The 14,440-nt window shown below is 39.3% G+C and overlaps 1 protein-coding gene across 14 annotated transcripts in view; it reads left to right on the forward strand.

Annotated features, from left to right (window-relative positions):
• ASH1L (ASH1 like histone lysine methyltransferase) overlaps nucleotides 1-13,823 on the forward strand; it is a 210,161-nt gene extending 196,338 nt beyond the window's left edge. For 8 of the 14 annotated variants that reach the window (XM_082456185.1, XM_082456186.1, XM_082456187.1 and 5 more), the window contains 12 exons: nucleotides 109-261; nucleotides 2,229-2,283; nucleotides 2,366-2,498; nucleotides 3,554-3,802; nucleotides 4,774-4,860; nucleotides 5,791-5,881; nucleotides 6,365-6,503; nucleotides 6,631-6,803; nucleotides 7,860-8,026; nucleotides 9,231-9,271; nucleotides 10,246-10,547; nucleotides 11,190-13,647. In XM_082456185.1, coding sequence (XP_082312311.1) covers nucleotides 109-261; nucleotides 2,229-2,283; nucleotides 2,366-2,498; nucleotides 3,554-3,802; nucleotides 4,774-4,860; nucleotides 5,791-5,881; nucleotides 6,365-6,503; nucleotides 6,631-6,803; nucleotides 7,860-8,026; nucleotides 9,231-9,271; nucleotides 10,246-10,547; nucleotides 11,190-11,281 — 1,682 coding nt within the window. In that variant the 3' untranslated portion in view covers nucleotides 11,282-13,647. Of the gene's footprint in view, nucleotides 1-108; nucleotides 262-2,228; nucleotides 2,284-2,365; nucleotides 2,499-3,553; nucleotides 3,848-4,773; nucleotides 4,861-5,790; nucleotides 5,882-6,364; nucleotides 6,504-6,630; nucleotides 6,804-7,859; nucleotides 8,027-9,230; nucleotides 9,272-10,245; nucleotides 10,548-11,189; nucleotides 13,648-13,701 lie in introns of those variants that run through there. The other 6 variants (XM_082456188.1, XM_082456190.1, XM_082456181.1 and 3 more) reach the window with 6 other exon arrangements.
• The last annotated feature ends 617 nt before the right edge of the window (nucleotides 13,824-14,440 follow it).

The raw sequence follows: 14,440 nt of genomic DNA on the forward strand, positions 1-14,440 counted from the left end.
CTAACCTACTTAGTCACTTTAAGGAAAATAGCGAAAATCGCAGGAATCCATCACAGAAGAGAAAGAGCTCCTCTTTTCCTGAAACTAATTTTCACTTTATCCTTCCAGACGTCTTCATGACCCAGTTCTCCGCCCTGCAGACTGCTCGATCTGTTCGAACAAGACGGTTGGCAGCAGCAGAGGAAAACATTGAAGTAGCTCGGGCAGCCCGCCTAGCCCAGATCTTCAAAGAGATCTGTGATGGCATAATCTCTTATAAAGGTGACCATATTTACCCCAAATTCCTTCTCCTTAGCTTTTTAAAAAATTATATCACTTACCTCACCTGAGATATCCAAGACCAAGAACACATGACAGTTTAGGGCTAGGAATTTAGGTGGTTTACTTAGTTCTTCCTTTGTCAGAGTATAGAATTATAGGACTGATTATAGTCTTCAGGGATGATTATTGTCTCTAAATCTCTGGATCTTTAGGTTAATTTTTTGTATTTATTGGAATTTTATCATAGTTAAGTACTATATTTAGAAATCACATTTTTTAGCTGTAGGATAGAAAGAAGTAAGTCTTTGTCTTGGATATAATTTTCCTGAATGAGGCAATGAATTAGCAATTTAAGAAAAAAGTATTATGAATGTATGACATCCGTGGTTCTTAACCTTTTTTGATTGACAGATATCTTTGAGAATAAAGTTGTGGACCCTTACCCCAGAAAAATATTATGTACATAATTTTGCATATATTTTGGAAGGCTCACAGGCCCTGACTTCTACATTAAGGAAAAGGATATAAAGTTGCAAAAAAATTACTTTCGAAGCATTTTCATGCAAACATATTTACCCCACTCCTTTCCTCTTCCAAGACACATCTCGTGGATTTGTGTTGGGGGTGAGGGTGGAGAAGGAGAGAATTTTTAATTTTAGGTAGGTAGTTTGGTAATGTACATGACTTTTTCTGACCAGGAAATTTGTAGATATTTAAAATGAGAGATTTGAACAAAGAATTGCAGCTTTTGCCATCAGCTTTTTTGTCTGTTTTATTTTTTTATAATTGAGGTATAGTTAATTTACAATATTATATGTTACAGGTATACAGTATAGTGATTGGCAATTTTTAAGTTATAAATTTTTGTTATCACAATTTTTATAGTTATTACAGAATATTGGCTATATCCTTGTGTTGTACAGTAATATATCCTTGTTGCTTATTTTATACATAATAGTTTGTACCTCTTAATCTGCTACCCCTATCTTGCCCTTCCCCAGTTCCCTCTCCCTACTGGTAACCACTAATTTGTTCTCCATATCTGTGAGTCTTTTTTGTTGTTGTTATAATCAGCCATCAACTTTTGCTTCCTTCCTTTCCCTAAATTCTGAGGAATTTGGTTTTCTTTCTCTACTATTTATCGTCATGTTTTAGTGGTTTTTTGCCATTTTGTTAACCTAAGGATGGAAAGAAGAAAGGGGAGACCAGCCTGTCCTAATATGTAAAGTTTTGTGGCACCTACTCCCTTTACATTCCCTAAAGATCACACTCTGTATTCTCAACCAGCCCCATCTGATCTAATGTGAAACAGCAGTAGATGTATCTATATGTCACTGCATTCTGGGCATGAAACAATAGGCTTTTTCTCTCTGTGTAGTGAGTTGTTAGAAAGTAAGATAGCAAGTGAGAAGCAGCCCCACACCATGAATTCTGTTTTCATAATACAGAGCAACTGTTATAAGAAGATGGATTCCAGAAAATATTTAGAGTACTGAATTATTCATTATCTGGAATTTAATTGAATCCAAACCAACAGAGTAATATTAACTATGGGCAATTAATGAGAACTAGAAAACATTTTTTGGATGAGATGATCTTTGATGTAATAAATTTAGTTGAGTAGGAATTTGCCCTAAGCACCCTAGCTACTTCAGTAAGTTCCCACCTCTCATTCTTCTTAGAAAGTTTTCATTACCCAACTAACACTGTTTTATTTTATATTTCAAGTATATACACTGTATCTTTCATATTCCAGGTAATCCTGAAAGCATCTTCTGATCTCTGCCTTTGACTGCCCACATTTCTGGAAAGTCCTTGCATTTTTCACTGGCCTCAAAAAAAACTTAGATTTTTTTTTTTTCCTAACTTTAAATTTTAGGGATTCTACTTTTTCAGTTAGGAGTTAATACTTGCCTCCCTTGTTTCTTATAGTCAGACTTTGTACTAAACCTTGCATTCTCTTGCAGATTCTTCCCGACAGTCACTGGCAGCACCACTTTTAAACCTACCCCCAAAGAAAAAGTAAGTTTACATATGTGGGAATCATTTGAGTTTTAGAAAAGTCCTAAGTGTACCAGATTGACACCCTGGCTTTATGTTTCAGGAATGCTGATTATTATGAGAAGATCTCTGATCCCCTAGATCTTTCCACCATAGAGAAGCAGATCCTCATTGGTTATTATAAGACAGTGGAGGCTTTTGATGCTGACATGCTCAAGGTGTTTCGGAATGCTGAGGTATTTTTTCACTGACTTCAAACACAGATTAAGAAGTTTGTTCTGAAGAGATATATTCTAGAAGTTTAAGATTTTTACACTCTTCTCCTAGCAACCTTCATATTTCTGATTAAGAAAGACAACAATTTTTATCGAGTACCCTTAGGATAAGGGTTATAGTTTACTAAATATTGGAAATATAATAAATGAAGGCAGTGATATGACCAGAGTGGAAGGTTAAATCATACTCCCAAAACAATTTCTGTAAAAACCTAATTTAGTGCTGAACCTTTATGTTTATGTAATACAGACATTTTACTACATTTAAGTCATATCTGTAGTCTCTTTTCTCGAGACAATAAGTATATGTGAAATACACAGAAATATGTATAGGCAAATAAATATATCTTAAGGATGGAATTGAGGGGTATTACACTAATAGGTTGCAGAATAGGTGAAGCTCATTGGAGAGAAGGTGGTCTTGAACTGATTTAAAGCAGAGGATGGGTATGATGTGTAGAAGAGAGGATATCGTTCAGTGATTTTGAAATACCTTGGAGAGGTGTTTGAAGGACAAAAGAGACTACTAGATGAAGGAGGAATTGAGACTGAAGACAAGAAATGACAGAAAAACAGACAAGTGCGAGAAAAATTATAGCAATTTTGAATTTTAACATGCTTTCTCCTGAAACCCAGCTTTCAAATATATTTAAACTTGTAGCTTTGTCCCTAGTATCTATAAGACAAAGGTAAACGGAGAGATTCTCCACGTTATGCTTGCAGTACTTAATCATGTTCCATGGCCACTGTGTTTTTGATCCTAATGGATAATAAGGTCTATGATAGTAGTCGAATAATAGAGCAACAGAGCAAATGGAAAAATTACCATGCAGATTCTAATTTTAATTCATTTTAGTTCAGTTTAAGTTGTTTTCAACTGTCTGGCACCTATATTTGTTGGTATTAAAAATATGTTAACCAAATGGGAGGGTAAAGAAAATCCTGCTACCTCTTCAGGTATATTTTTAAGCCATATTGAGAAGACAAACATGATTTCTTTCTTCTGCTTTCTTCAGAAGTATTATGGACGTAAATCGCCGGTTGGAAGAGATGTTTGCCGCCTACGAAAGGCCTATTACAATGCCCGGCACGAGGCATCAGCCCAGATTGATGAGATTGTGGGAGAGACAGCAAGTGAGGCAGACAGCAGTGAGACCTCAGTCTCTGAGAAGGAGAATGGTCATGAGAAGGACGATGATGTTATCCGCTGTATCTGTGGCCTCTACAAGGACGAAGGCCTCATGATCCAGTGTGACAAGTGCATGGTGAGGGTCAGGAGGTGAAGCAGAAGCCTAATCCTGATGAGCATGGTGACTATATTCAAAGCAGCGGCCCCTGCCTCTTTTGGCGTGGCTTCACGGGCTTTTTATAAACTTTAACTTTGCCTTGGTTTCTGTTATCCTTTACTGTTCACCATATTGTCCTTCTCCTTTTTGATAACTCCCCCTTTCATTTTATCCTTCTGTTCTTTTTTCTACCTCCCATTCTTTCTGCCCACTTTCCACTGCACACTTCTAATGTAATCTGGATCAAGAAGAATGATAATATTTAGGATAGTGCTTTACCTGAAAAACATGAGAGGTACTACACTCTATATAGCATTAATACAGATGGAATGCAATATATGGAGCTCCTGATGAAGGAGTCAAGGCCTGGATTTGAGCCCTAGTATCCCCATCTGATTCATCTGCACTCATTACCTTATGGAAAATGGAGTTATGAGTAACACGTAGGATTGTTGGGAGGATATAATTAGGTAAGGATAAGTCAAAACATAACTATAAAGCCTTTCCCAGTGGCCATATTGTTGATACATATTATTTTGTAAGTAATAGCTTGGTACTGTATTCATTCATCCTCCTGTTCTCTATCCATCTCCTTATTTTGTTTGCCCAGATCTACGTATTATGAACCAATCTGTATACTTATGTTCAGATAAGTCCTCATTCTTTTTTCCCCCTACTTTACCATTTATCTCTAATTTCTCACTTACCTCCTTAACATTCTTAGTTCCTGTTTTACTTTACCCTGTCCTACCGCCTTTTTTTTTTTTGCCACAGCTTGCGAGATCTTAGTTCCCTGACCGGGGATTGAACCCAGGCCCCGGCAGTGAAAGCGCCGAGTCCTAACCACTGGACCGCTAGGGAACTCCCGCACATTTTTTTATTCTTAGCCCCCAGGACTTCTCTCAGTAAGTCTGACCCCCTACATACACACACACTTTTTTTTTCTACAGGTGTGGCAGCACTGTGACTGCATGGGAGTGAACTCAGATGTGGAGCACTACCTTTGTGAGCAGTGTGACCCGAGGCCCGTGGACAGAGTAAGTTGCCCTCTGATAACACTCTAATCTAAAAGTAGGAGATGTGGCACATGGTATTTTATCTGCCCTGCTCCTAATGCACTGAATTTCCTTTGATAAGTTATTCAACCTCTCTAGGCCTCAGTTTCTTACACTTTACATTGAGGGTAATAATTCTGCCCTTCCCTTTCCCTTTTGATTGAGACCAAAGGGAGAATACTTAGAAATCTACGGAAGGAATGGAACTATATAAAACCATGGTTTTTATAAACACTACTATCCATGACAGAAGTTAACTTATAAAGTTTAGAACTTGGGTACTCTAAATATCACTTATGTTAAGCAGTGTTTAAGTGAAAAGACCACTGGGCTCGGAGTCAAAAAAGGTTAGTCTTAGGCCCATTTTTTAGGAGAGCTGGTAGGTCGGGGTATCTTGCTCAAGTTATTAAATGGGTTTTTGTCTTGGCTCTGCCATATTTATATGTGTGATTCTTCTATAAAAGGAGGTATTTAGGCAGTATTTCTTAACAGTGGTGCTGTTGTCAGTTTGAGTGGACAGTTCTTCAGTGTTGTGAGGGATACATTGCAGAATGTTTGCTTTCTTAGCCCTTGGGCACTAAATGCTAGTAGCCTCCTCCAGTCATTGTGACTAAGTCCCCCTTCACACATTTTCAGATGCCCTTTAGATGGCACAGAGCAACCACACAATTAGTGCTTCATAGAGTACAGTTTGGGATACTTAGCCTGTCAGGTTTGTCCTCTGTGTTCACTTTTTCAAGTTTAACAACTCTAGTTGCTGTCATCTTTTTTTAATATCTGTGCTGTATTGAAACGACTAAACAGTAAGTCTTAATTGGTTGGGAATTCTAGGTTGTAGTTCTTTCTCTCTTGAATAGAGAGGCTGGATACAATAGTCCCAGCCCTTATCCATCGGCTTTCTGCTCTTACCAGGAGGTACCCATGATCCCTCGGCCCCACTACGCCCAACCTGGCTGTGTCTACTTCATCTGTTTGCTCCGAGATGACTTGCTGCTTCGTCAAGGTGCGTACACAGAAGCTGACTCTACTTGCCAAAGCTGACCATTCTGAACAGTAGGGGGTATCTGCTGTCTGCATAATAGTGATTGTCACCATATGACCTTTAGCAGCAATAGAATATACCTTTTTTTTATCCTCAAGTCCTTAGGCTTACATACATTTACCTCCACCAAATAAAACTAAATTGGAGAGACCAGGGTGTTATAAAGCTAATTTTAAGACTGGGAAAGACATATAGGATTCCAAGAGGTGGAGGACCTCCCTCATGTCATTCTCATAGTCTAGAATTGATTGTCATCACCATTATACTGCTGGTTGTAGTTATGTATTTATTGTTTCAGATTTTATTGTTTTAGATTTTAAGTTCTTTCTATGTAGACGTTGGGTCAGACTAAGGGATACCTAACAGAATTTATGCAGGAATCATTTTAACCTTCTCCTGTGTTCTGTGCCTTCTTTGTCTTAACCTTCTCCTGTGCCTGCCTAGGTGACTGTGTATATCTGATGAGGGATAGTCGGCGCACCCCTGATGGCCACCCAGTCCGTCAGTCCTATCGACTATTGTCTCACATTAACCGAGATAAACTTGACATATTCCGCATTGAGAAGCTTTGGAAGAATGAAAAGTATGTGTTGAGGTCCTATCTCTATTCTTTTAGCTGTACCCTACCAGCACAGAGCTGGATATTCACTGGGATCATGCTACTTAACTAAACCTCTCCCTTTTCTTTTTTTCTTTTTTTCTTTTTTTAGAGAGGAACGGTTTGCCTTTGGTCACCATTATTTTCGTCCCCATGAAACCCACCACTCTCCATCCCGTCGGTTCTATCACAATGAACTATTCCGGGTGCCACTTTATGAGATCATTCCCTTGGAGGCTGTAGTGGGCACCTGCTGTGTATTGGATCTGTATACATATTGTAAAGGTAAGTGATTTGGACTACTTAAAAAATGACCTCCTGTCTGCTATTCATTGATCTACAACTGCCCACTCTGTTCATGTAGTCTCTCTCTGATAAAAGGTTATCCAAGGTTAGCTATGAAGCTTCAGAGAGCTATATAATATTCTTTCTTTCTTTTACCTAGTGCTTGTTACTTAATGTTAATTCTCTTTTTGTTAATTCATTTTTTTTTCATAGTATGTAATTAGCACTCTATTAGTACTTGTGGGAAGATAAGTTACTTCACCCCCCCATTCCAAAATCCTTCTGGCCATCATCAACTCTCTACATTAAACAAACAAACAAACAAGAAAACACAATAGTTTTATAAGGTTTGTGGTTAACAGTGGAATCAGACAATCTAATTTCAAATTCCAGCTCTACCACTTTTTACCTGTGTGCCCTTGGGAAAGTTACTTAGCCTACTGAAAATAGGGATTAGTATCTATTTTAGAGAGTTTTGTAAGGATTAAATGAAATAATCTACAAAAGCACTAAGTGCAGTTTATGGCTCACAGTAAAACTCAGTATATGTTAGATACCATTATAAGTAGTTCAGTTGCCTAGCTCTTTCTCTTAGTATCACAGCAAAATAGTCCAGGAGAGTATATATTCCATGCAAAAACTAACTGCTTGAAGCCCCATAATGACTCCTCAGTCCCCCAGTTTATAAAGTGTTCATTACCAAATGTGCTTCCCTCATTTATACAGTTATTCTTTTCTGATAACTTCCCCAAAATGTGCTCTGTTTTTCCTTCGAAATGTGTTCTCTCAAAAATTCCTGCAGCACTCAGTCTACATTTCTGGTTTCTTTCCATCCTATAGAATGCCCTTCAACTCTTAGATTCCCTTTCCCCTTTCTTTGACACTAATGTCTCCTTTCTTCTGAAGTCACCAAATGCTTAGTTGTTCCCCCTCTCAAAACAGCTACCATGTTTCCCTCTTAGGGGTCTCACTGCTCTCCCCATGGTATGTGAGGGGCAGCTCAGGGTGAGGGAAGGGGAAGTAGGGAGGGTTCTTTAACAGTGTTTGGACTCATAGGGAGACCCAAAGGAGTGAAGGAGCAAGATGTGTACATCTGTGATTATCGGCTTGACAAGTCAGCACACCTGTTTTACAAGATCCACCGGAACCGCTATCCCGTCTGCACCAAACCCTATGCCTTTGATCACTTCCCCAAGAAGCTCACTCCTAAAAGAGATTTCTCAGTAAGTCCCCTTCCTCTCTTCACTGTACGTGTCAGGACAATCTAGTTCATGCATGGAATTCACAGAGTGAGAATTTTCAAGTGGCTCTCTGCTTCTTCATCCTGTTTCCATCCCAAACTGGAAAACTCCCTCTCTATTTGGTGTGTTTGAGCAGCAAAAATGCATTTATTCTGCATTTCCTGGCATGGGCTGTGCCTCAGGGAATTGTTGTTATACTTCAGTTAGGTTTTCCTCTTTTTTCTCTCTCACCTCTTTACAGTCTTTGCCCTTGAGCCTCATATCATAGTTTTTTGTTATGTTTTTCACACCCATAATTTTCAGAAACAAAAAGAATATCAATAACATTGAGAAACCTTTGGTGAAAATAATTCAGTGCTTTTTCTTTTTTATACCTGGATTTAAAATATAAGACATTATCATTATATAAAATTTGAAAAGTACAGAAGCATTAAGAAGAAAAAATTATTATCTTACTACATAGAAAATAACCACTGTTAACATTTTTATTTTCAGCCCTTTTCCTATGTGTTATTTTTTCTTTCAAATTGTGAACATATTCCTTCAGTTACATTGTGCCATTTGTCATCATTTCATAAAGGTTTTGGTTATCCATGTATTTGCTATAATGAAACCCTGGACTAAATTCCTCATCCATGAGTTTTTTTCAGTGGGCCTGTCGGAATTCAGAGCTGTCATCCTGGAATGCTTAGAAATAGTCTTAACCAGAAAGCAAACCTTTATGTTCCTATTTTTCCTAGTATTATTTTTAGATTTCTCTAAATCATATTTATTTTATATTCTTTCTGCTCACCACCAAGCCCTGCCTCTCATCTAGAATTCTTTGATCTTGTTTGCTCAGTCAGCAGCTCACTGATCAGCTTTGAAACCCCAACCTTAACTTCTTAAAAGCTGGGATGGGACAAAAAGAATTTTGAGCCTATCCCTTCTACTATCATTCTAGGCTTACAAAATGCTAAAAACCAATGTGGCCTACAGATGATTAGAACTAAACTTCTGACCTTAACACAGTCACCCAACTTAATGAAGGTTTTAGCCCAATAGCCCAGTTATTTTCTTTCTTTATCTCCTTACCTCCTCACCTCCCAACCTCCCAACCTCCCTTATCCTGAGTTTGCCCCAGATCATCTGTATCAGCTTTGCCAGCTTCTGCAGTACACTTACCACTTCCATTTCTTCTCTGCAGCCTCATTATGTCCCAGACAACTACAAGAGGAACGGAGGGCGGTGAGTCCCATGGGGGATGTAAGGAGCCTAAGGGATTAACCAATAACTTGAATGGAGCAAGAGAACGACCACCTACCCACTCAGCCCCACACCTAGGATTGGGGAGTCTCTGACAAAGTAGACCAATATAGTGCCAACAGTAATATAGAAGAACTAGACTTCAGTAGGTGTGGTCTCGTTATGGAGCCTTAGTTGGGGCAGGGAGGGAGATTTGTAAGATTAGAGATAGAGAAAGGGAAGGATTTGGAACAGAACTCCAGACAGATTTGGAAAAATCTTTTTTAGGTTTCTGCAAGTTTTCCCTATTGCCCCAAGGTGTATCAGCTCTTAGGACTTCTGTCAAGGAACAGAAGTAGCTAGAAGTGCACGGTTTTAACTGAGCAGTTTGGGCTCATAGTTTTTATTTGTGCTATTTTGTACACAGAGGTGTATTCTTAGAGAAAGTACCGAAGGCTTTTCTTCAATTTCCTTTTCTGTTGAATGGTAGCGTAACAATTACTTTACCTACATCAATAGCTTACCATAAGGAAATCACCTATATTTCAATATTAGAAAAATAAAATACCAGATAATAGATGTGAGAAGAAATTTAGGAAAAGTAAAAACTCTATTTAAATGCTCATTTTAGTTGGACTATTGGTATCACAAGGTTGTGCCATACTTCTGTGTACTCAAATGAAGCAGTCAGAGCTAGCTAAGCGTTTTACCAGCTCTGGTCTGTTTTGTGGATTCCTGAAGGAAAGAAGAAAAATTGAATTTTGTAAATAGAAATTAAATTTCAGAGAAAGGTAGTGGTTTTTTTCAAAAAATAATAAAGTGAAGACCATAGCCAAGTTTCTTACCTCTTGAGCCAAGGCTCTAACAGCTAGACTGCAGGATCTCAAGCCATCTCGAGGTCTTTTCCCTTCATTCCCCTTCCATCCCCAAGTGCCCTGCTTAGCCTTCCTCTCTAAATTCACATATCTTTCTGGCAGATCATCCTGGAAGTCTGAGCGCTCAAAGCCACCCCTGAAAGACCTGGGCCAGGAGGATGATGCTCTGCCCTTGATTGAAGAGGTTCTGGCCAGTCAGGAGCAAGCAGCCAATGAGATGCCCAGCCTGGAGGAGCCAGAACGGGAGGGGGCCACTGCTGAAGTCAGTGAGGGTGAAAAAAAAACAGAGGAAAGTAGGCAAGAACCCCAAGCAGCTTGTACCCCTGAGGAACGACGGCATAGTCAACGGGAACGACTCAACCAGATCTTGCTCAATCTCCTTGAAAAAATCCCTGGGAAAAATGGTAAGGAGAATCAGGCTCATATCTAGGGTTTAAGATAAATGGGAAATCAGCAGAGAGGGAATGAGAAAGAGCAACTTCTAATTACTTGCTTAGAATGGAAAATATTCTTTAAAAATGGTACAGTTCTGGGACTTGCCTGGTGGTCCAGTGGGTAATCCTCCATGCTCCCAATACAGGGGGCGTCGGTTCAGTCCCTGGTCGGGGAACTAGATCCCACATGGATGCCACAACTAAGACCCGGCACAGCCAAAATAAATAAATTAAAAAAAAAAAAAAAAAAAGGAACAGTTCTTGGGAATTCCCTGGCCCATCCAGTGGTTAGGGCTCAGCGCTTCCACTGCAGGGGGCATGGGTTCGATCCCTGGTCGGGGAACTAAAATCCCACATGCTGCGCAGCACGGCCAAAAAAATGATAAAGTTCTTTCATGGGCCCGTGTTTAGTTATATCTTGGGAATGAAACTGGGAGGTGAGAGGATCTCCTCCCTGGAGAACAGCTTATTTCATTTGGGGCTGGAGGAAGGCCTAAATTGCTTATAGGTCAGAAGCGGAACCATTGAATTCCTGTGATCTCCTGAGAACTCAAATCTGGAATAAGGAGTGGGAAGGTAGTATTTGATGAGCCTCCTTGGTTCTGTTTTCAGCCATCGATGTGACCTACTTGCTGGAGGAAGGATCAGGCAGGAAACTTCGAAGGCGTACTTTGTTTATCCCAGAAAACAGCTTTCGGAAGTGAACCTCAAAGAATGAGAACCTCAAGCATCTGGGATCCAGTGGAGCTAACAGTCCTGCCTCCTGTTCTCTGAGTGTAGACAGGGGTGGGAAGGGTCCGTCCAGCAAGGGGAATGGGGCCATGTCATTGACATTAGGTACTTAGTAAACCTTGGAGCTAGTGGAGAGGAAGAGGAAGGGGATCTGTCTAAACAGTTCAGTTTTACTTGTTTTCCTCTCCATTGCTTCACCCTGAGGGTTAATAATGTAGGGTGGAGGGCAGAGCACATTGGGGATGACCAGAATCTTTTGGTACTTTACAGCACTTGCCCCTCCCCACAGCTTGGGTTTTTCTGTGTCATCCTCTGATCCTGCAGGCACTGCTAAGAAGCTGCTTCCTATACCCAGGTATAACTCAAACTCCAAAGGGATAGGGCCAGGATCCCCACCCCTACCCTGTCTGTTCTCTATAGGCTCCAAGAGCTACCTGAGACGTAAAACAGAAACAGTAGCTGGGCCTTGTTCCAAATCCCTGACTAGGAAAAGTTTCTCTCTCCTCTTTTCCCCAACCAGGTCAAAGTAAAATGTGAGTTGACAACTCAAAGCACTTGTAACTGCTGCCCCTCTCCCTACCTCTACTCCCCCAAATGGAATCATGGAATAGGGAAGGCCCCCATGGGGTCAGAAGGGCACAGTACTTATTGTAACTATTTTTGTTTTAACCTTCATAACCTGCCGAACATATTTTTTTCTAATGAGAAGCCCAGGCCCCCGCCAGCACACGTGCTGTTTATGCGCTATGGTTCTTGTGTGTCTGCTGTGCTGTGCGAATGGAGATTCATTTCAAAGAAAAATCATTTTAAAACCTACATAAAAATGAACTCTAACCACCCCCCAACAAGTCACTACATAAACTGTTGAGCAGTATTCACCTATTAGAGTATTTGTTGTGAGTGTAGATTATCAGTTGAAAACACTACTTCTTGTTTTACTTGTACAGTTTTCAATGTCCATCTCTTAAAGAGACAGTGTATTCTCCCCACCCCTAGTTCCATCTTTCCTCCACCTTCCTGATGACTTCATCTTCAGGAGGGATATCCAGGGTGTCACCTTCCTTCCCATTCTCGTGACCAGAAGTTACCAGATAATACTGTCTCTTTAAAAATAAAATTTAAAAAGCTTTGCTTTGTTGTCTTTTCAGACAGACATATGCATATACGTTTTAGGTGTTCTTATAAGAGAAAAGATGGTTTTTAAATGTGCCAAGTTGTGTGTGTATATATATATGTATGTATATATATATATATATATATCTGCTGCGTGATTAGTAAGCAATACAATAGTTAAACATTTTCCCATTACTTTTTTCTAATATTGGACCAATGCTGTCCTAATTGTACATTTCCTCTTATGATGACGACGCTCTGACTTGTTTAGGTAGAAACATTGACCACCTTCCATTCCATTGAATCTTTCTTTTTCTCCTTTCTGTGTCAATCTTGAGAAAAAAAAACAAAAAAAAACAAAAGAGACAGGGGATGCCAAAGATCCCCTTGAGCAGAGAAAAAGCAGAATAAATATTTTATTAAAGAAAAAAGAGAATTAAGAAAATAGTTTGGAGTATTTTCTTACTGTAGAGAAGCACTGTACATTACTAAGAGACCTGGGTATAAGATACTCACGTGTGGAGCTGGGAAAATCGCATGTCCAAGCCCGTTTGAGTGGTTTCTTTTGGTTTTCATTGCAGGGAGCCGGGTGGGAGGGAGGTGGGAATAGGGGCACTTTGGGGGTCTCCTTTTAGTCAAAGCAGGAAAATGACAAGAAAGAGATTAAAAGTCAATATTTCCTTTAATAGTGTTAAACACTAAAATTTTAAAAAAGACTAAAAAAGAAAAAAAAACTTTGTAAAATGCGAGAACAGAAGCAAAAGACACTACGCTCTGTCATTTTATCTTTCTTTTGTTGAAAGACTAAAAACTGAAATGTTTTTTAGACAATCAAATGTTAGGTAAGTGCAAAAACTTGTTTTTTCTTACTGGTGTAGAAATTAATGCCTTTTTTTATTTTTCGGTTGTTTTATAATAACGAATAAAAAGAACCCCCTAGCTGCCAGGCGGGTTTTGGTGTTTGAAATGCGGGGCAAAGCACTACATCACTGCAAATAGATACAGAGTTAGTCTGCATGTCTGTAGGCTGTGTGATTGCGGAAAATATAAATGCTGCTAATATATTTCCTTTTTACAAAAGCATATCTAAATAGATGATTGTTTTGATGTTAATCTTTGTAAATTATGTATTACCAATTTTAACATTGGATGTAATTGCATAAAAAGCTTGCATCTCAATCCTTGAAAGTCTAGTATTAAATGGAAAAAACTTTTCCTAACTACAGAGTGGTGAGCTTGCTATTTTTTTCCTCTTTCCTATCCTCCATTTGTCTTTCAGGATCTTCTCCATCGTGTTCCCAAAGAGATCTGTTTAAAACCACATCATCATTATCCTGGGCCCCACGTGGGCACGCTAACTGCTGTTGACTATCGGATAAAGCCATTTCCTCAATATTACAATCTTTTTGGTCTGGGCCCAGCCTAGCCAGTCAGCATAATAATCTTCTACACCTCTACCCCTTGTAACACATAGACATCATAAGTTTATGCTACATTTTCTAGGCCACTATGTTAGACCGTTTCCACTGTAAGCAATTTACATGTATTCATTTATTTAGTCTTCACAACAGCCTTTTTGGTTGGTACCAAAACCAAATTTTATAGATGAGGAAACTGAAGCAACAGAGAGGTTAAGTAACTCACCCAAGATCTTGTAGCTAGTTAATCCTCATAATAGCCCTGTGTAGTTACTATACCCATTTTTGTAGAAGCAAAAACTGAAGCTCTGGAAGATTAAGTATAACTTGCCAGAGATCACCTAGTAACTAGTGTTGGAGCCAGAACTCCAAAATCTTTATGTTCATCTGCAAATAGGAAAGTGTCAGAAATAGCCAAAGCATGATCCTACTAAGGAAGATAAAACCATTCCTGCCAACAACCGAAAGACCTAACAAAATCTTGCCCCAGACAGGAGTCAGACATTTAGGCTTTGAGTCAGCTAGAATATAGTTGCACAGAAGCATCAAGACAGTTGACTGCAAGAGCTCAATCTCCACTCCTACAACAACTTGGGGTTC

Source organism: Balaenoptera physalus (assembly GCF_965194825.1).
Source record: "Balaenoptera physalus genome assembly, chromosome: 1".
Classification (NCBI taxonomy): domain Eukaryota; kingdom Metazoa; phylum Chordata; class Mammalia; order Artiodactyla; family Balaenopteridae; genus Balaenoptera; species Balaenoptera physalus.